The 20,419-nt window shown below is 38.0% G+C and overlaps 1 protein-coding gene across 1 annotated transcript; it reads left to right on the top strand.

The window, feature by feature from the left end:
• Nucleotides 1-129: 129 nt before the first annotated feature.
• LOC109081415 (E3 ubiquitin-protein ligase RNF167-like) lies at nucleotides 130-16,225 on the top strand. Its single transcript, XM_042757110.1, has 10 exons — nucleotides 130-372; nucleotides 3,691-3,802; nucleotides 3,967-4,047; nucleotides 4,131-4,271; nucleotides 5,649-5,736; nucleotides 6,116-6,206; nucleotides 6,643-6,748; nucleotides 6,981-7,074; nucleotides 7,760-7,840; nucleotides 15,195-16,225. Exons 2-10 carry the CDS (start codon nucleotides 3,713-3,715, stop codon nucleotides 15,632-15,634), a joined length of 1,212 nt encoding a protein of 403 aa, XP_042613044.1. The 5' UTR covers nucleotides 130-372; nucleotides 3,691-3,712; the 3' UTR covers nucleotides 15,635-16,225.
• Nucleotides 16,226-20,419: the final 4,194 nt, after the last annotated feature.

Below are 20,419 nucleotides of genomic sequence, written 5' to 3'. Positions count from 1 at the left end.
TTGTGTAAAATTTATATTTGTCTGTTTATTTTATTTTATCTCGGTTGGTATTTCCGTCTGTCGTGAATCTCCGGGTGGATCCGCGAACCTGCGGGAGTCTCGCTCATCTGTATCATCGCGATAATTGCAGTTCTCGCACTTCCCGTTCCGTTGGCCGTGCGGGATTGTAAACAAACGCGTGATCGTAGTCAGAGAGACAATTTATAGTTCCACCAAGGGCTGAATCGGCCAAGCTCCTCGAGAAACCGACACGGGTCAATGAGCTGTGAGCTTCGAGAAAGCATATTCGCGGGGAAAAGCGCCGTGTTACACCGATCTGAGCAGAATCACGGAGAAGACGCGAGTGATTAGCCAGCTAGCACTAACTTTGCAGTGAGTAAACAACTACACACCTCCCTGAAACTACATTTCGGGATTTTTTAGTTTGTGTGTGTGTGTGTGTGTGTGTGTGTGTGTGTGTGTGTGTGTGTGTGTGTGTGTGTGTGTGTGTGTGTGTGTGTGTGTGTGTGTGTGTGTGTGTGTGTGTGTGTGTGTGTGTGTGTCAGTTAACAATCGGCGGTAGAAATGGGTTTAGTAAGTTGTAATTATATGTTGCTGATACATAGCAATAAAGTTTGCTGGGGAACATGACTTCAGATTTGTTTCACCATTCCCTGTAATTATCCAGATTTCAAGGGGAGTAAACAGAAGTTAATGCACACTGTCCTCATGGCATGTGTTTTGATACTCTTAACAGATGACGACAGTTAAACACTAGCACTGTGTGAAGGGTTAATGAGGAGCCGTTTCTGTACATCCCAACGTCTGGGAATTGTGACGTCACTATCTGGGAATTTTAGATGGTTAGAAAAGAATAATTCATATTTCAAACTGAGGAGTTAGTTTTGAGTTCTGAAACCGGCAGTGTGTCTTTATCAACCTCTTAGATGTGTAAATATCAAGAGCATTTGATTCTTCTTCTCATACAGAAGTAGTATGTCTGTAGTAGTCACAGTAGATCGTTCAGCTGGTGTTAAACCTTCGTAGATTCGGACTCGAGAGGCTTGTCTCAAGTAGTTTCACTTCCTTACAGTTTATTGATGACTCATGCAGACCGCAGATTCCTCAGAGTTTAGCAACACTTGAAATCAGTGCCTCTCATGCTCAGGGTTAATTATTTATTGGGAAGATGAGTAAAGTGCAGTTCTCAGAATGGCTTGATGACGTCATATTAAGAGTGGTGGTTCGTTTTTAAGTACAGGGCTCTAGACTAACTTGTTGCACTGGTGCGCCTCACTTTTTTTCTTAGGTGCACCAGCACAAAAGTTAGGTGCACCCAGATTTTCAACTGCAATGCATTTAACACCTCAGTTTTACAAGTTGACTTTTTTTTTTTTTTAAATTGCTGTCCATATAGGCAATATTGACTTGATTAACTAACAATCTGTAAATGATTAAGTAAATGATTAACTAACAATCTGGTCAACATAATGTTCTTTATTTGAAGCACAATTCTACAAGAAAGGTAACTTACTGAAACAGTGTTGGTGCTAAAATTGCTTCCCTGAGCTGAAATTTACACTTAAAACATCTCAAGATAAATGAAATAGAAAGGAAATCTAAATTAAGTGTTTTAAGGGCTTCAAACTGAACATCTCATGGCTCAATGTCTTATGGACTATCCTCCATTGCAGTCACATGCCCCTCGGATCGCCATCTCCTGTAGTTTGGTCTTCTTGATCTTTGGCCTTGGCTAAACCAGCTGGACACACTCTCTCTAGCATCAAAATCTTCCAGACTTGGCCCCTCTACACTGATTCTGATCAGATCTTCACTGTGTCTGAATGAAGGGATGCTCTAGAGTCTGATCTGACCTGCCTAAAATAAAATCTAAAGATATAAAACAGTTCAAGCATATAACAATGTTTAAACGTTAGACCCAGATAAATGTGCGCTATATCCAGTAGTTTGTGCGGAGACGCTTCAGGACATGGAGATGACAGCGTGACCACTTGTGTTTTTTTCAGTATATACGCCGTCATTTTTGCTCATAAAGGTAAGAGTAATACATCATTCGTGACTGCAAAGGGTCTTTTATTTGTGTGCACTCACAATATCAACAAAACCTTGTGCTTTAATAAAATACAGAAAACAAACATGATGCGCTTTCTGCGTCTCGTCTTTAACAGGAGTACAAAAATGAACCGAAGCTCAGTGAAAACATGCCTCACATAAATACATCTATAGAAAGCTTTAAATTATTACTTAACGAAATAAAACAAATCGAAAACAAAAACTCTTTCATTCTAATCATAATCCGAAAAGATGCACTTCTCTCTAATGCTCGTCTGAGGAGATGGCGAGTCAGGATCTGCAACTTCATCCTTGTGAGACAGACTCAGAAAACACTAGTTTATTAGTAAATAATTCAAATATCTCCTTACTATTCCCCCCGTCACATTTATGGTAATTACTTTTGCCGGTGCTTTGCGGCAAGCTTGAGTCTATTGTGTGTATTTGAACGCTGAACTGTTCAGCTGGGGGACACTAAACACCGTCGAGTCACTCTCGTGTTGTTTCCATCAGCGCAGCAATTTTTTTCTTCATCACTAGTTGTTGGGTGTCTAAATTATAAAAGTAAGGAGAAAATAAATTTCCCACAAACATCTGGAGCCCGAGTAGATCATAGAAACCATTGGGACCAGTGCTATCTAGGATCTACTTGAGCTCAAACTATACTTCGTTCGTCCGCGTTCTGCAGTGGTCCGTGTTACGTAATTTTTGTTTTACGAGGGTCTTGAAGTCATTTTGCGTGACTTTTATAGCCATACAGAAAGCAACGATAGATAGTTGATCTCAGATCTTGAAAATAAATTAAAGCAAACGTGGTCAAATTGCTTGTCCCTGGAATCTTGTCACGTAGCGTCTGGTTAGCACACGGTGTTAGGCTCACAATGCTTTTGTGCACACAGCCCTGGTTAGTTTAGGATGCGGTTTGAATAGGGAAGCTATTAAAAATAAGAAAATGTGTTTAAAGCCATTTTGGGCAAGTCATTGAAATAAAAATTCACCTTATCTGTTTTCTAAATGCACGTTGTAGGTCTTATCGTGAACGATTCATCCGTGCCATGTGTCGTTTTTATTTTTATTTATTATTTTTTTAATATTCTGGTGAAAATGATGCCTCTGGATTTCTGCTTAAACCCTGCCATTCCACAAAAATACTGCAAGATGTGTGCCACGCCCACATTTCACAAGCAAATCAACAACCAAATTTATGCTCTACATTTTTTTTGATAATCTGTTATTCTCAGAATGTGTGTCACAATAAGGGGAAAAAAAAGAGATCTGTTGCTACTTCTGTCCTGTTGCAACTTTAGAAGGAGCTTAGTGCAGTGCAATAACTCACACAGATGAAAGCATTCATAATTCCAATTTTTTTGGTGTAGGCACATGACAGATCAGCTCCCCGGTGAGTCTGCCGTCCACTTACAGAGCCTTCATCCTGAGAGGAGAGTTATTATGTGCTTTCTCAGAAACCATTAGAAAGCCAGCAGTTATTTCAAAGTTATATAAAGAATGATTCATGCATTGAAGAGATCGCATTGTCTCGTGCATGCTTTTCTTTGTCTAATCTCTTCAGACATATTGTCAGAATGAAAATGTTTGTCGTTGATGGTGAAGGTTGTAAGCTCATGCGTCTGTATGCAGGTCTCCGTCGGCCCTCGTCAGGATGGTGTATGTGGGGACGCAGCTGGGCGTATCCGTCCTAGTCTTATTCTGCACTGTGGCGCCGTCTCCTGCTCAGGCATATATATATGCTGTAAGTGTCTGGTTTTAGGCTTCCATTCGTGTTCTAGATGTTTTATGATATTGGGCTACACATTGCACCTTGCAGCAGTCAGTGTTAATATTATGAAGTGGGCTTGATTGCTGTATAATGGCTTTGCGCTGCAGTTGTAATGGCCTGTTTTCTCTTCTGTGCAGCATTACAGTAACATGACCTCCATGCTGTTTGAAGATCTGCCTGCTCTCTTTGGCCCTCCTCTGCCAAAAGATGGACTGGTGGTAATGAATCTCTACTGCTGGATAGTAAATACAGTAACCGAGTGTGAGTGACTGACTGGTCTGTGTTTTGCTCTCTCTCCCAGGGTGTGCTGGTAGAAGCTCGTCCTCAGAATGCCTGCATGCCTATAGATCCTCCTCCGGTCTCTCCCACACCCGCTGATCCCAACAGCACTACAAAATACATTGTCCTCATTCGGCGCTATGACTGTAACTTTGATATCAAGGTTAATGTTCTTGCACAGCTGCGCTGTTCCTATTGATTCCAAAATATGGGCCATAAATGTTGAAGTGTAAAGTAATATGGTCATGTGACAAGAATATATATATATATATATACACAACTAAAAGCATGTGACAATAGACAATGTACCCTTGTGAAAAAGAAGTACACTTCAGCATACTGAAAAAAATACTTATGATGACTTAATACTTGGTACTTATTATGGAAATAATATACTTTAAAAGAATTAATGTGACCCTGCACCACAAAAGCAGTCTTAAGTCTCTGGGGTATATTTGTAGCAATAGACAACAATACATTGTACGGGTCAAAATTACATTTTTCTTTTATGCCAAAAATCATTAGGATATTAAGTAAAGATCATGTTCCATGAAGATATTTTGTAAATTTCCTACTGTAAATATATCAAAACTTAATTTTTGATTAGTAATATGCATTGCTAAGAACTTCATTTGAACAACTTTAAAGATGATTTTCTCAATATTTAGATTTTTTTGCACCCTCAGATTCCAGATTTTCAAATAATTGTATCTCAGACAAATATTGTCCTCCTAACAAACCACACATCAATGGAGAGATTATTTATTCAGCTTTCAGATGATGTAAAAAATTGTGAAATGTGAAAAATTTACACTTATGACTGGTTTTGTGGTCCAGGGTCACTTATTTAAGTGTGAAGTAAACGACCATGTAATTGCACTTTAGAGTGCTTTTTGACCCACTTCAGCAGGGCTTCAGTACATCTTTATATGGTATTTTTATAATTACTTCTATTGTCTTTGCAATAAGGTTACAGTGTACTGCCACATAAAACATACTTTAATTTCTCTAGAAACTTGTTTGTCATGAACTTAAATATGTTTATAATTATACATTTGTATTTTGTAATGATAGTCACGAACAGTCCATTTAAAATATATTACATTTGAATGTAACGTCACGTTTAGTAAAATCTAAATAAGTGTACTCCTTTGAAGCATGACAAAAAAATATTAAAGCATAATGATTATAAAGGATGCCTAAAAAGCTAAACTTTTAATTTGACATTATTACAAAATGCAGTGTTTAAGTGTACTTAACAGTGTGTATAAAGAAACATGAAAGTGTTTCTCTTTAAGTACACTTAGCCAGCCTTTGAATTTATTAATATATAATCTGCAAGTTTTTTTTTTTTTTTTTTTTTTTAAACACTAAGTGCACATTCGATACAATGAAGCACACTTCTTTTTACAAGGGCATGTTGTCCTGTGTCAAGGCTAGCAAAAGTTCAGAGACTTATGAATGTGCCACAGATATGTTTAGTGTGCAATTAATTAATAACAATATGTGAGCAATACTGTTTTTTTTTTTAATCCTATAGGTGCTCCATGCACAGCAGGCCGGTTTCAGTGCAGCCATAGTTCACAACATGTACTCTAATTCACTTCTCAGTATGGGATACAGCAATGGTGAGACTGACACACACACACACACACACACACACACACACACACACACACACACACACACACACACACACTGCTTCTATTGAGTGGTTATAGGAATTAAGACCTGTGCACCTTCATAGGTTTGTCTTATATTAGTAATGTGAATACTGCACTCTTATTGGTAACTGAAAACAAACAAAAGCTGATTAATAAGTGAACATACAAGCAGTGGTGGATGTATAGAGTGACAGGTGTTTGAAGTCCATCAACGGAGCTTTCTTTGGTATTTTGCAAATTTCAATACAATTGACTCCTACTGAGAGTGGTTTAACACATGCGTTGTAAGACACATACTTTATCATATTTGCAATCTAGTCTGATGTCTTTTGTTTCTGTTCAGACACTATCATGGAGGAGATCGAGATTCCCTCTGTGTTCACAAGCTACTATGCCTCTCAGATACTGCACAGCTTCATCATACCAGAGAAAGGGTGAGAGTGATATAGTCTACATACATTCTCACACGTAAAGGGAATCTAGATAGATATATGAATAGAAACAGTGATTTGGACACACCTACATTCTCAGAAAAACAGGTACAGCATCAGTCAGTGGGGCTTTGCCTTCTCGAAAGGGACACTTTTGTACCTAAAGGGTGCATTTTAGTACCTCAAAAGTACATATTAGTGTTTTAAAAGTACATTTTAGTACCTAAGTGGTACATCTTTTGAAAAGGTACTGCCCCAAGACAGATTTTGTACTGAGAGTGTACTCCATAATTTTAGAGAGTAAAGCATGTCTAGGATTTTAAGGGGTGTTTAACATTTTGAATGACTTTATTCAGCTTCCCATCTTTCAGGGCAAAGGCTGTCATAAAGGTGCTTTGATGTTTTTAAGGCTGTGTGTGTGTAACTTTATTCGCTGTAGGGCTTACGTGATTCTGAAGCCTGAGTTCTCCTTCCCTCTGTCCTACTATCTCATCCCCTTCACTGGAGTAGTCGGAATAATCTTCATTGTCATGGTCATCATACTGGTCAGTGCTGCTTTACAAACCCCTGAATGATGTTGTGGATGTGTAGAATCATGCGTGAAAGTACAGGTGTCTAGAACATTATTTAAAATTTCACAAATCATGAAGAATTGAAAAAAGTGTCAGGAGTGCTGTTGTGATGTAATAAGAAGGTAGTCTAGGTAGGCAGCTATATAGGGTTTGGAACAGAGTCGATGATGCGTTCATTCATATGTTCCTCTCCTGGTTGGTGCAGATTGTGCGGTGCGTGCAGCACAGGAAGAGACTTCGGAAAAACAGACTCTCCAAAGAACAGCTGAAGAAAATCCCCACTCACAAGTTCGTTAAAGGTGAGCAGAAGAGACTTCTCTCAAGGTTTATTCAGGGTTAAACGGGACATACACACTGTAGGCTGCATCTGTGGTGTGCTTTTAATTACCACAGGAAATAGTCTCGACTTCACCAACAAAAACAGACACATTTACCGAACTGACAGTCAAGTCCAAAATATACTATAAAATATATAAGATATTTTTCCTTTTTTTTTTTCCCTCTTTTTTTTTTTTATTTTTTTTTAGGAGCATTCCAGGGATATTAGTTAAACTAAAAACATAAAGCACTTTTGTTATTTGAAATAAAATAAATGTTAACTGAAATTAGATTTTAAGAACTTCAGCCATTTAAGGCAACATTTCACATTTTCATTAAGTTTAACTTTTAAAATTAAAACTGAAATAAAAATTAATTAAAAATATATGGACAATTTTAAAAACTAATAACAAATGCACAGCAAAATGACTAAAACTTTAACTAAAATTAACACGAAAGATGAAAATACAAAAATTGAATCTAATTCAAAATATAACAAGAACTATAATAGTATGTTGATGATGCTGGAATAACACTGGCATACAGCGCGTACTGAAACACAGAAAACTCCTCATCTCTGATGTGCCACGTTGTACACATTTTACAGTGGGTTCTGATTGTTCTGCTGGATCATCTAGCGCTTTGATAACTGTGTGTTTTTCTCAGGTGATAGTTATGATGTCTGTGCGATCTGCCTCGATGAGTATGAGGAGGGAGATAAGCTGAGAGTGCTGCCGTGTTCACATGGTAAGGGAACCTGTCATGTCTTTGTAGGAATTACAAATGTTTTGTTTGACATTCTGAAAACAAATCAAAGCGTTCAGAGCTGATCAGAGCCATACTGGAGCTCTCTCACACACATAACCTGGCAGACTGGCAAACAAAAGTAATGTCATTTTTAATAGCAGCGTTTATGTGGTTAAGTTTAATTATCATTGAAGCTGAGGAGTGATATCACTCTTGAGTTCACCTACATTCACAGAAATGCAAACAATAGTGAATGGCTGCAGGAAAATTGTTTGTTTGTTAATTTATTATTATTATTTTTTTCATGTTTGATTCAAATTTGATTGATGTTTTTAAGAATCTCTTTATTTGTGAAAAAAAAATAATATTAAGGCACTGATTACAGAATAAAGAAGCTGCATGTTTACAGATTTTGTTTTTATCAAGTTATCAAATTTTAAGTGATTTATTTCCACTTATTAGTAAATATTATGTAAAATATAAATTTAATGGCAGACACTGTTATGCATGTGCTGTTTTCTATTTTTATATTAAATAACGTGATGTGATATATATATATATATATATATATATATATATATATATATATATATATATATATATATATATAATATATATATATATATATATATATATATATATATATATATATATATATATATATAAGAGGTGGGAATCTTAAGGCACTTAACGATTCGATCCGATTCCGATTCTGGGAGGAACGATCCGATTCCCAAAACGATTCTTAATTAATTATCCTGCTGTGCAAAAATACTCTAAACTTTATATTTTCACCAAATTGGAGTTACTATGCTTTTTGTATATAGTTAGAATATCTGTTTGACAGTATTGCCAAATTAAAAGGATTATGGATATTTCTTTTTCAATACTTTTAATTTATTAACAAAAGTTATTTTTCAGGATTAACAAACTCTGAATGAATGGTAAGCCATACAATTGCAATGAACAATCATTAAGAATAAACAGTTCTCAATTTGTATGACAATTTATGTGACAAAAAAAATTTGTGTGATCAATACACACACTGTGTAATCAATTTGCACACTCAAACACACTCAATTTGTGTGACAAACACAAAGTGTGACAATTTTTAAGTTTATTTTGAACATTTTAACAAAAAATGTCTAGAGCCACACAAAAAAAAATCTTTAAAACAGGCTAATGCAGAAGAACAATGTCAGGGAACAAATTAAATACAAACTTAAATATTCAACATCTAGGCTGGCCTACCATAGTTTATCTTATATAATACTATAATTAGTGGTGGGAGAAAAGCTCGATGCATCGCGATTCGTTATCTAACGATCCAGAATCGATTCTCAAAAATTCTGAATCGATTCTGTGTTCAATTCAAATGCGAGCGCTGTCAAGACTCACGTGACCAAACAAAAAAACGTTGATGATGGACGACCCGTTCATATGCTGGTGAATTAGCTTCGTTTTAAAATAAAATGGATAAACTACGACCTGCACCATCTCATTTAAAATCGGATGTGTGGCAACATTTTGGATTTTCTGAAGACACCGAAGGTGCTCGTTGATAAAAGCCATACTGTGTTGCAAAAAAGTCTGTAGCGCCAAATTCAAATATTTTTTTCGGCAACACGACTAACATGCAGAAACATATTATGCGGTTCCACTCAGAGCTGGAGAAACAGTATTCTCTTCCAATCACGAACACTCCCGTTACATTTCAAAGGACCCTGGATCAAAGTAGCAAAGCTTCCACCGAATTCTGAAAAGGCAAAACGAATTACCCGATCAGTGGCGGGGTTTTTTTTGCCAAGGATCTGCGCCCGTACTCGTTGTGGAAACCAAGGATTTCGCACGATGCTTGACAGGGATACTTGAGCCACCATACACTTTGCCCTCGCGTCGTTATTTTAGTGAGACGGCTGTCCCCGCACTCTACAGTGAGTGTAAAGATCCACATCTTAGAATCCCTAAGTAATACGGACAGAGTGGGCAATAACATGCGAGGCATGGACATCAATTACAACAGGAATCGTATGTCAATATTACGGCGACACTACATTACAGATGAGTGGAAGCTTGCAGCTTGGTGTTCCTGCAAAACGCGTGCTATGAGCGAAAGTCACACAGGGGCGAATATTGCTGAACTACTGCAAAAATGTTTCAGACGAATGGAAAATTCGGAAACAAAGACTTGGTTTTGGTGAGTGACAATGCCTCTAACATAGGCTGTTGCAGCACAGCTCGGCAAGTTTTCACATGTGAGATGTTATGCGGCACACACTGAATTTGGCTTCCCAACGAGCGCTGAAGTTGCCGTCTGTGTCAAGGTTGTTAGGGAGAGTGAGGCGGATCGCGACTTTTTTCCACCTCAGCGCAATTGCAAACCATCAGTTGAAGGAGAAGCAAAAACAACTAAATCTTCCGTCTCACAAACTGAAATCAGACGTCATCACTAGATGGAACAGCGCATATGATGATGCTTGAAAAGATTTCTTGAACAACAGCCGGCTGTCTGTGCTGCGTTTACTATCACAGGAGGTGAGAAAGAGGAGCGGCTGAACAATCTTCACTCTTCACGGAATCCGAGTATTTCATGCAGTGAGGATGTGATAACTGCTCTTAAGCCTATGAAAGATGCCCCCACACTTCTGATGTCAGAGGAGAGGCAGTCCCCCACTGCGTGTTAATGTTGCCCCATTGCATGCTAAACTGATCCAGGACATGAAATGAAAACACTGAGGAAAAATCAGTGATGATCAGGGAGATAAAGAGGGTCATATGTGAGGACCTCAGCAAAAGGTACACGCACTGACCAGGAGACTAGCCTTCTAACAAATGTGCTTCTCTCGACCCACGCTTTAAGGCACTGCCTTTTCTTTCCAAAGAAAAGAGAGAGGAAACGTACAAAACAGTGATCACTGAAGCTTCATCATTACAAGAGTAATTATTTTATCATCATTGACTAAATGTTTTTAGCATGTGACATTAGAGTGCAATATTACGGTCTCAATATGTTATTAAGGTCTTATTTGTGTGATGATTTCATGTCTTAAATTAATTAAATTCTCTACATTTATTAAATATTTAAATATTTTATCAGTGTGTAAATAAATAATGTATACTGTTGACTTACATTACCTCATTGAATTACTGGAAGAGTTATTTTTTATCTACACTCTGTTTATTTTAATTTCTTTTAATTGCTTAAAAGCAGGAAGTGCATGGCAATCTATAGAAGACAGCACTGTGAAAGAAGCCAACATCTCAGTGAGCCCACAGCCTGAAGTCACAGAGTTGCAGGATGACTGTCCTACTACTTCAAAAGGAAGAGCTTCATCTCTGCTTCACAATCTGCTGGGGAAGACCTTCTTTGATGACTTCAGATACACCATATCATCAGTCACCCTCTGCCTTGGTTCGAAGAGGAGATGACCAGGTATTGCAGTACCCCACCACTCCCTCTAACAGAGGAACCCCCCTCAAACTGGTGGCATGTCAACAAGGTGTCATTTCCTGTGCTCTCCAAAATGGCAAAGAGATATTTATGCATTCCAGCACCAGTGTGTCTGCAGAGAGGGTCTTCTCCACTGCAGGTGATATTGTGACAGCACAGCGAAGCACACTTACTTCTGAACATGTGGACCAACTGCTGTTCCTACACAAAAACTTAGTATTATAGTTAGAGGTGGGAATCTTAAGGCACTTAACGATTCGATCCGATTCCGATTCTGGGAGGAACGATCCGATTCCCAAAACGATTTTAATTAATTATCCTGCTGTGCAAAAAAATACTCTAAACTTTATATTTTCACCAAAATTGGAGTTACTATGCTTTTTGTATATAGTTAGAATATCTGTTTGACAGTATTGCCAAATTAAAAAGGATTATGAATATTTCTTTTTCAATACTTTTAATTTTATTAACAAAGTTATTTTCAGGATTTAACAAACTCTGAATGAATGGTAAGCCATACAATTGCAATGAACAATCATTAAGAATAAACAGTTCTCAATTTGTATGACAATTTATGTGACAAAAAAAATTTGTGTGATCAATACACACACCGTGTAATCAATTGCACACTCAAACACACTCAATTTGTGTGACAAAACAAAAGTGTGACAATTTTTAAGTTTATTTTGAACATTTTAACAAAAAATGTCTAGAGCCACACAAAAAAACACTATCTTTAAAACAGGCTAATGCAGAAGAACAATGTCAGGGAACAAATTAAATACAAACTTAAATATTCAACATCTAGGCTGGCCTACCATAGTTTATCTTATATAATACTATAATACTAAGTTTTTGTGTAGGAACAGCAGTTGGTCCACATGTTCAGAAGTAAGTGTGCTTCGCTGTGCTGTCACAATATCACCTGCAGTGGAGAAGACCCTCTCTGCAGACACACTGGTTGCTGGAATGCATAAATATCTCTTTGCCATTTTGGGAGAGCCAGGAAATGACACCTTGTTGACATGCCACCAGTTGAGGTGGTCCTCTGTTTAGAGGGAGTGTGGTGGGGACTGCAATATACCTGGTCATCTCCTCTTCAACCAAGGCAGAGGGTGACTGATGATATGGTTTATCTGAAGCATCAGAGAAGGTCTTCCCCAGCAGATTGTGAAGCAGAGATGAAGCTCTTCCTTTTGAAGTAGTAGGACAGTCTCCTGCAACTCTGTGACTTCAGGCTGTGGGCTCACTGAGATGTTGGCTTCTTTCACAGTGCTGTCTTCTAGATTGCCATGCACTTCCTGCTTTTAAGCAATTAAAAAGAAATTAAAATAAACAGAGTGTAGATAAAAAATAACTCTTCCAGTAATTCAATGAGGTAATGTAAGCTCACAGTATACATTATTATTTACACACTGATAAATATTTAAAATATTTCTAAATAAAAGAAACTAGAGATTAATTTAATTAATTTAAGACATGAAATCATCACACAAATAAGCCTTAATAATATTGAGACCGTAATATTGCACTCTAATGTCACATGCTAAAACATTTAGTCAATGATGATAAAAATAATTACCTCTTGTAATGATGAAGCTTCAGTGATCACTGTTTTGTAAGTTTCCCTCTCTCTTTTCTTTTGGAAAGAAAAGGCAGTGCCTTAAAGCGTGGGTCGAGAGAAGCACATTTGTTAAGAAGGCTAGTCTCCTGGTCAGTGGTGTACCTTTTGCTGAGGTCCTCACATATGACCCTCTTTATCTCCCTGATCATCACTGATTTTTCCTCAGTGTTTTCTTTCATGTCCTGGATCAGTTTAGCATGCAATGGGGCAATTAAACACGCAGTGGGGCTGCTCTCCTCTGACATCAGAAGTGTGGCATCTTTCATAGGCTTAAGAGCAGTTATCACATCCTCACTGCATGAAATATCGGATTCCGTGAGAGTGAAGATTTCAGCCGCTCCTTTTCTCACCTCCTGTGATAGTAACGCAGCACAGACAGCCGGCTGTTTGTTCAAGAAATCTTTCAAGCATCTCATATGCGCTGTTCCATCTAGTGATGACGTCTGATTTCAGTTTGTGAGACGGAAGATTTAGTTGTTTTTGCTTCTCCTTCAACTGATGGTTTGCAATTGCGCTGAGGTGGAAAAAAGTCGCGATCCGCCTCACTCTCCCTAACAACCTTGACACAGACGGCAACTTCAGCGCTCGTTGGGGAAGCCAAATTCAGTGTGTGCGCATAACATCTCACATGTGAAAACTTGCCGAGCTGTGCTGCAACAGCCATGTTAGAGGCATTGTCACTCACCAAAACCAAGTCTTTGTTCCGAATTTTCCATTCGTCTGAAACATTTTGCAGTAGTTCAGCAATATTCGCCCCTGTGTGACTTTCGCTCATAGCACGCGTTCATTCTTGCAGAACACAAGCTGCAAGCTTCCACTCATCTGTAATGTAGTGTGCCGTAATAGTGACATACGATTCTGTTGTAATTGATGTCCATGCATCGCATGTTATTGCCACTCTGTCCGTATTACTTAGGGATTCTAAGATGTGATCTTTACACTCACTGTAGAGTGCGGGGACAGCCGTCTCACTAAAATAACGACGCGAGGGCAAAGTGTATCGTGGCTCAAGTACCTGTAACATCGTGCGAAATCCTTGGTTTTCCACAACGGAGTACGGGCGCAGATCTTTGGCAATAAAACCTGCCACTGATCGGGTAATTCGTTTTGCCTTTTCAGAATTCGGTGGAAGCTTTGCTACTTGATCCAGGGTCCTTTGAATGTAACCGGGAGTGTTCGTGATTGGAAGAGAATGCTGTTTCTCCAGCTCTGAGTGGAACCGCGTAATATGTTTCTTCATGTTAGTCGTGTTGCCGAAATATTTGAATTTGGCGCTACAGACTTTGCACACAGTATGGCTTTTATCAACGACACCTTCGGTGTCTTCAGAAAATCCAAAATGCTGCCCCACATCGATTTTAAATGAGATGGTGCAGGTCGTAGTTTATCCATTTTATTTTAAACGAAGCTAATTCACCAGCATATGAACGGTCGTCCATCAACGTCTTTTTTGTTTGGTCACGTGAGTCTTGACAGCGCTCGCATTTGAATTGAACACAGAATCGATTCAGAATTTTGAGAATCGATTCTGGATCGTTAGATAACGAATCGCGATGCATCGATGCATCGAGCTTTTCTCCCACCACTAATATATATATATATCTATCTCAGCCATCCTGCTCTCTGGTTTAAAAAAAAAAACATCAATCAAAATTGTCTATCAATAAGTAAATAAACATATTGGTCAACATCTAATTGTTTTTTTTTTCTTGTATGGTCTTCTTAAACTCTGTAAATGCGTGTGTATTAATATTATTCTGTCACCAAAACAAACTGAAAAAAATGCTTATTGTAATAAGTAATTGTTTTAGTAAATATTATGTAAAATAAATAGGAATTTCATTGCATAAATTGTTATGCATGCGTTATTTACTATATTTAAATTAAATAGTGTTTTATCATACAGTGTTTGTCAAAAGTTTGGAAACATTCTGATATTTCAATGTTTTTAATGACCATCACCAAGGCTGCATTTATTTGGTTGTTAAAACACTAATATTAAAAATACTACTATTATTACAGTTAATATTACAGTCTTCAGCGTCATGTGATCATTCAGAAATCTTTCTAACTGGAAACCGTGGTTTTAAATAGTAATACTATTTCACATTGTTAGTGTTTTGAATTCTTCTTGGTGAGCAGAAGAGATTTCATTAAAATACTTCTGACGAGTGCTGCATGCATATATGGGTGAAATAGCATTTTGAAGCAAAGTAGAGTTATTTTCTGCCCTCGTTCGGGAGACCATAACATGGGTGTGTTTTTGTCCCGTTGTTCAGCTTACCACTGCAGGTGTGTGGACCCCTGGCTCACCCAAACTAAAAAAACCTGCCCGGTGTGCAAGCAACGTGTGACCCGTCCCGACCCAGAATACTCCGAGTCTTCAGACTCCGACGGAGAGTCAGCGCCACACGAGGCTGACGAGGAAGAGGAAGGAGCGACCAGCGAGGCAGATTCTGAGCGCACGCCTCTCCTGCGACCCTCCAACCCCGCGTCCCCCGCCTCCTCCAGCCCGCCTCCCACCTACGCCTCCACGGTAACCTCAGAGGCCGCCGTCGCCACGGTAACGACCTCCGCACAGTGCCTGCAGCCTGACGAGCCCCTGCTGGGATGCGACGAGTACTACTCACCCATCGAGGACTCGGAGGAAGGTCCTGATGACGACGATGATGATAGAGATACCACGGAGCTCATCGGACGGGGCGCAGTGCGAGTCTGAGAGCTGGAGTCAAACAGCTGAGGTTGTTTTCTCCGGTGTAGATCACAGAGCTCATATATTTACACCAGTCTCGTGGAGATTCGCATCCATCTCGTTCTTAACTAGCTAGTGCGACCAACACTACACAGCATTTGTGCAGCACTTTCTGTTGCAGTCACACTTTTGTGTGTGTTTCACTAAATCTTCTTTCCCCTAAAACTTGGTCCGTGTCCAGAAAGGAGCCGATGTTTTGAAGCGAAAGAAACAAAATAGCCCATCCATAAATAAATGTGTTCAAAAATCAGTAAGAATTTCTTTCGTCCGTGAAACACAAATGGAACTTTTTTTTTTTTGGCAGTGTTTTGCAGTAGCCTGCAACGCTGCAGATGATTAGTTTTCCTTGATTAGGGAGACGACGACAACAAAAAATATCTGTCAAACCTGATTGTATGCAAGTACAAATAAAGCTAGATATACAGTGAATGATGACTTAAAGGGATAGTTCACACGAAAGTGAAAAATCTGTCATCGGTTACTCTTGTGGCGTTCCAAACCCATACAACTGAAGAGATTTTTAATATTCCCTCATCGATTAAAAGTCCAAGAAATCTGTCCGGTTTCATTAAAAATGTCTTCTTCATGTGTGTTTTAAAGATGAATGATAGTCTTAAAGGTTTGGAACAACATGATGGTGACCAAATGATGACAATTTTAATTTCTGGTTGATCGTATGGATTAATTTAATGGGGATTTAAACAAAACACAAGGTCAAGAAAATACTCACAAATCTCCCAAAAATCACCAAATTTGGTGGTTCTTGGCAAAAAAAAAATAATGAAATAAAATCAAGGGTGAGTAATAGAGAGAAAACTATTGGTTTAAGTTGGTGGGTCTTGTCTGGTCACCATTTATGTGCAATACGGACAGGTTTCCAGTTTGTAAATGAACACTTTTTAAAATTTTATTTATAATCCGGAGGCCACACAGAAATCATTGCAGACTTCTGAATCAGGGTCTTTGTTTTATGGTATTTTTAGTAAACCCCTGCGTAAATCAACCTGTGATCAAATACTACCATTCCTACAGTATTCACATTCAGAGCCTGCTGGCTTTTAATTAGCTTCGGTTATTACAACAACACAAATCCTTAATAATCTGTCATTTCTTGTTATTTTAAATACATGGGCTGACTTTCTGAACCAGTTTCTTGCAGATCATCATATATTGGCATTATTCGCTCTCACACTGATAGATATACAAAGGTTGCAGTTAAGTTTTATTATCGTTATTGATGCAAGCTGTAAAGCTGGATGAACAGACAGTCTTTGTTTAATATAGACATTTACAGTTTAAATGCTAGCTGCTGTTTTGAATTCAGATTGACTTTGATGATAGCTGACAGTGTATAGCCTTGTACTGTCCTGTTGACTGTGTTGTCTGTACTAAATAAACCCGTGCCTACTTCAGATTTTCATCTGTAAATGTAACCCCCTCCATCTCTTCCTCTCAATCACTAATCAGTCAAACGAATGTCATCTGTCTGTTTCTTTCTCTGTAGTGGGAGTAGTTTCAGTCTTTGACCTCACTGACCTAGAGACCAGAAGCTGAAAGTTAATAAGAGCATTCAGATATATTTGTGTCTCAAAACAAATAACACTGTAAGGAATCATTGATTTGCACCTGAGACTGGGACCAAAACATTTATTTACTAAAACATGACTTGTTTTTTTCTGATCGATTGGAATGAAGAAAAAAAAAAGTCATAAATTGTACTTTTTGAGATTTAATGTTATATTATTTCCGAAGGCTGAAGGGAATGGATTCTTTACTGAATAATGACTTGATTTTTGCTTTTACAGAAAAGCCTGTTGAAATGCAACCAGATTAAATACTGAAATACAGAATTTTGAATACTTTATTTACCGTTGCTATATTATTCTCATTTTGCTTGAAACGTGTCTTGCTAGATTTCTTTAAAATGCATGTCGCATCCAGATGAAGACACCAATGTGTGACAGCATATTTAACACAGAAGTGTGTGGAGAAAGTTAGTGCATCTCTACATCATCTCTGCAACAAATGCCTAAAAATAGAATCACATGCAAATTAGTAGGACATCTTTAAAAATAAATTAAACAGGGTTTGTTTCTTACAAACACGCAGCTTGTGTCTTCTCCAGATGTTCACTGATGGACTGGAGTGCTGTGGATTATTGTGATGTTTTTATCAGCTGTTTGGACTCTCATTCTGACGGCACCCATTCACTGCAGAGCATCCATTGATGAGACACTGATGCAGTGCTACATTTTAAAAGTGCACTTTAGATACCCACATGATGCACTTAACCATAAAAATGAAGGAATGTTCTCTTGGAATGTGTGGAATGTTCTCTTTACGCACTCAGCTGTCGCAGCTTTAATCACGGGATCAGACTCTGATGCTGAACGACAAAATCATTTGATAAATTTCTTACACTCCACAGATGAGCACATAGTGTATAGTGCATCATTTGGGAAGCAACTGTTGTTCGTTGCATCAAACTATGTTTTTTTTAACATGTTAACCTCTAGTCCTGCCCTTCATTTGAATGACACTGAAATATTGATCTGGACTTGTGCATAAGTCAAACAAACCAGTTATTACTGCAGAGCAAAATACAGATGATGGATCAGCACAACAACAGTGGGAGAATCAGAGGACCTATAAATATGAAAATTGGCAAAATAACCACAACAGTAGGCTAATCATGGTAACATTGTAATTAATACATTTCAATAAAATACACCATACTTGTTTATTTTTTCTTGCTTGCTTGATTTGATAGATAGACTATATGAAGAGGGAAGTCCAGAGCTGGTTGTCACGCTTCTCACCCCTTATAGGGTTATTTTCGAGTGTGTGCCTATAACATGTACAGTTATTCCACAGGACACACAATGAGCTTTTGTAACAACAAGTCCGATAGCAAAATGTACAAAAATATGTTGAATACCGTTTTGATTGACATGTTTGAAGAGTAAAGACTCTGTGTATTTGGACCTTTGACTATATGTTTATGTCCACCTTCTCCTTATCCACACATGACTGCGTGTTTGCAGTTATGCACATATTTTATTGGTTCTCAAGATTTTTAATCCCAAAAGAACGCTCCAGATGCTGGGATGCGATTGGTGCACAGAACTGCTCATCAGCATATTACTCAGGATGCGTTTCATCTCACGCGCTTCTGCACTCAGGACACTTCTGGTAAGCCAATGTTTTAAAATACATACTCAGAATTTCGAAAAGTGCTTCATTATTATAATATAATTGAAGTCATATGTGTCGAAGTTTGTTGATTTAGAGTTTAGAATGTAGGTTGTTATAATAAACTCCAGTGCACGAGCGCCACTCCTCTTTATTAAGTTAGGGTTTGGACCCTCCAGTTCCCCAAAAAAGTACTGGGCGATAAACTATGTACTGAATTATTATCATGATGTAGATAATGACATGCACTTCAAAAATACCATGCTACTACCACAGCACATTAAAAAAGGTAGCACTTTATTTTAAGGTGTCCTTGTTACACTTTACATGTACTTATTATTAATAACAATTAAATATGCATAATTATGCTAGTAACCCTAATCCTAACCCTAACCATATAGTAAGTAAATGTAGTTAATTAATATTACTCAGTACTTAAATGTATAATTACACTGTAACAAGGACACCTTAAAATAAAATGTAACATATATATGTATGTGTGTGTGTGTGTGTGTGTGTGTGTGTGTGTGTGTGTGTGTGTGTGTGTGTGTGTGTGTATGTGTTATTTGGTTGGTCATTAACAGATAATTATTGTCATGTTGTATCATGTGATAATGTATGTTTCTGTGCTTTTACTGGTGAAATGGAGCACTGTTGAGTTGTGAGCCACTGATTTCCATTTGAGTTAATGGACCTTTCCACAACCCTGCCTGCCTGATTGATAGCTAACAGAGAGATGCTGTCCTATACTCTTAGCTCTGAGCTTCTCCTGAAACCTGAAACCTAAATGAAGCTATAATGAGACCGGGAATGTGATTCCAAACCTATATAACACATCCAATAATGGAAACCTTGACCCTTGACTGAAATAAGCATGCCTCAGTACAGTAATGTTCTGCAGGAAGGTCACTCTTGGAGGATTTAATGGTTTTAGCTGAAAATGATACACATATTGTTGCTTTCATGCATTAATGAGTAACTTTATCAATATGAACGGATGTGTTAAATCTTTTGATGAATGTGGCAGTGTTCTCTCTCAGATGTGTCGAAGGAGTTACTGTGAGTGAGCGAGTGTAATCCAGTGTGTGTGTGTGTGTGTGTGTGTGTGTGTGTGTGTGTGTGTGTCTAATAACTTAATCCTGAGAGACTGGGAGCACTAACCTCCCCCTGTATAGTCTTCTGGTGAAATACAGTTACTTTTCTCATTTCGGCATGGATTGTATGCCACAGAATGAAACTAACACAACATGTGGAAGCTTTACAGCTACCCTGTGATGTGCTGTGGAGGTGTTTATAGAATATACTTATTAACAGATCGTTAGTGAAAAAGTGCACTTAATTGTACTGAACTTGCACTTATAGTGTGCTTCAAAGAAATAAAGAAAAAAGAAAAGAAAGCAAGAAAAAGAAAAACGCTGTAGCTACTTACAGATAATGTAACATTAATGAAATAAAAGAAAGGGATAATTCACCCAAAAATGATTCTGTCATCATACTTATTTACACACATTCTTAAAATATCTTCTTTTGTGTTCAGCAGAAGAAAGAAACTATGATGAA

The sequence above is a fragment of the Cyprinus carpio genome, chromosome A5, assembly GCF_018340385.1.
Source record: "Cyprinus carpio isolate SPL01 chromosome A5, ASM1834038v1, whole genome shotgun sequence".
Taxonomy (NCBI): Eukaryota; Metazoa; Chordata; class Actinopteri; order Cypriniformes; family Cyprinidae; genus Cyprinus; species Cyprinus carpio.
The sequence above is the reverse complement of the archived record's forward strand: the minus strand, read 5'-3'. Positions and strand labels throughout refer to the sequence as shown.

Bases quoted from the DNA above. Each gene is read 5' to 3' on its own strand.
- LOC109081415 (XM_042757110.1), top strand. From the start codon at position 3,713: ATGGTGTATGTGGGGACGCAGCTGGGCGTATCCGTCCTAGTCTTATTC. The intron at 5,737-6,115 runs GTGAGACTGACA...GTTTCTGTTCAG, and splicing joins CAGTATGGGATACAGCAATG to ACACTATCATGGAGGAGATC. The intron at 7,075-7,759 runs GTGAGCAGAAGA...TGTTTTTCTCAG, and splicing joins CACTCACAAGTTCGTTAAAG to GTGATAGTTATGATGTCTGT.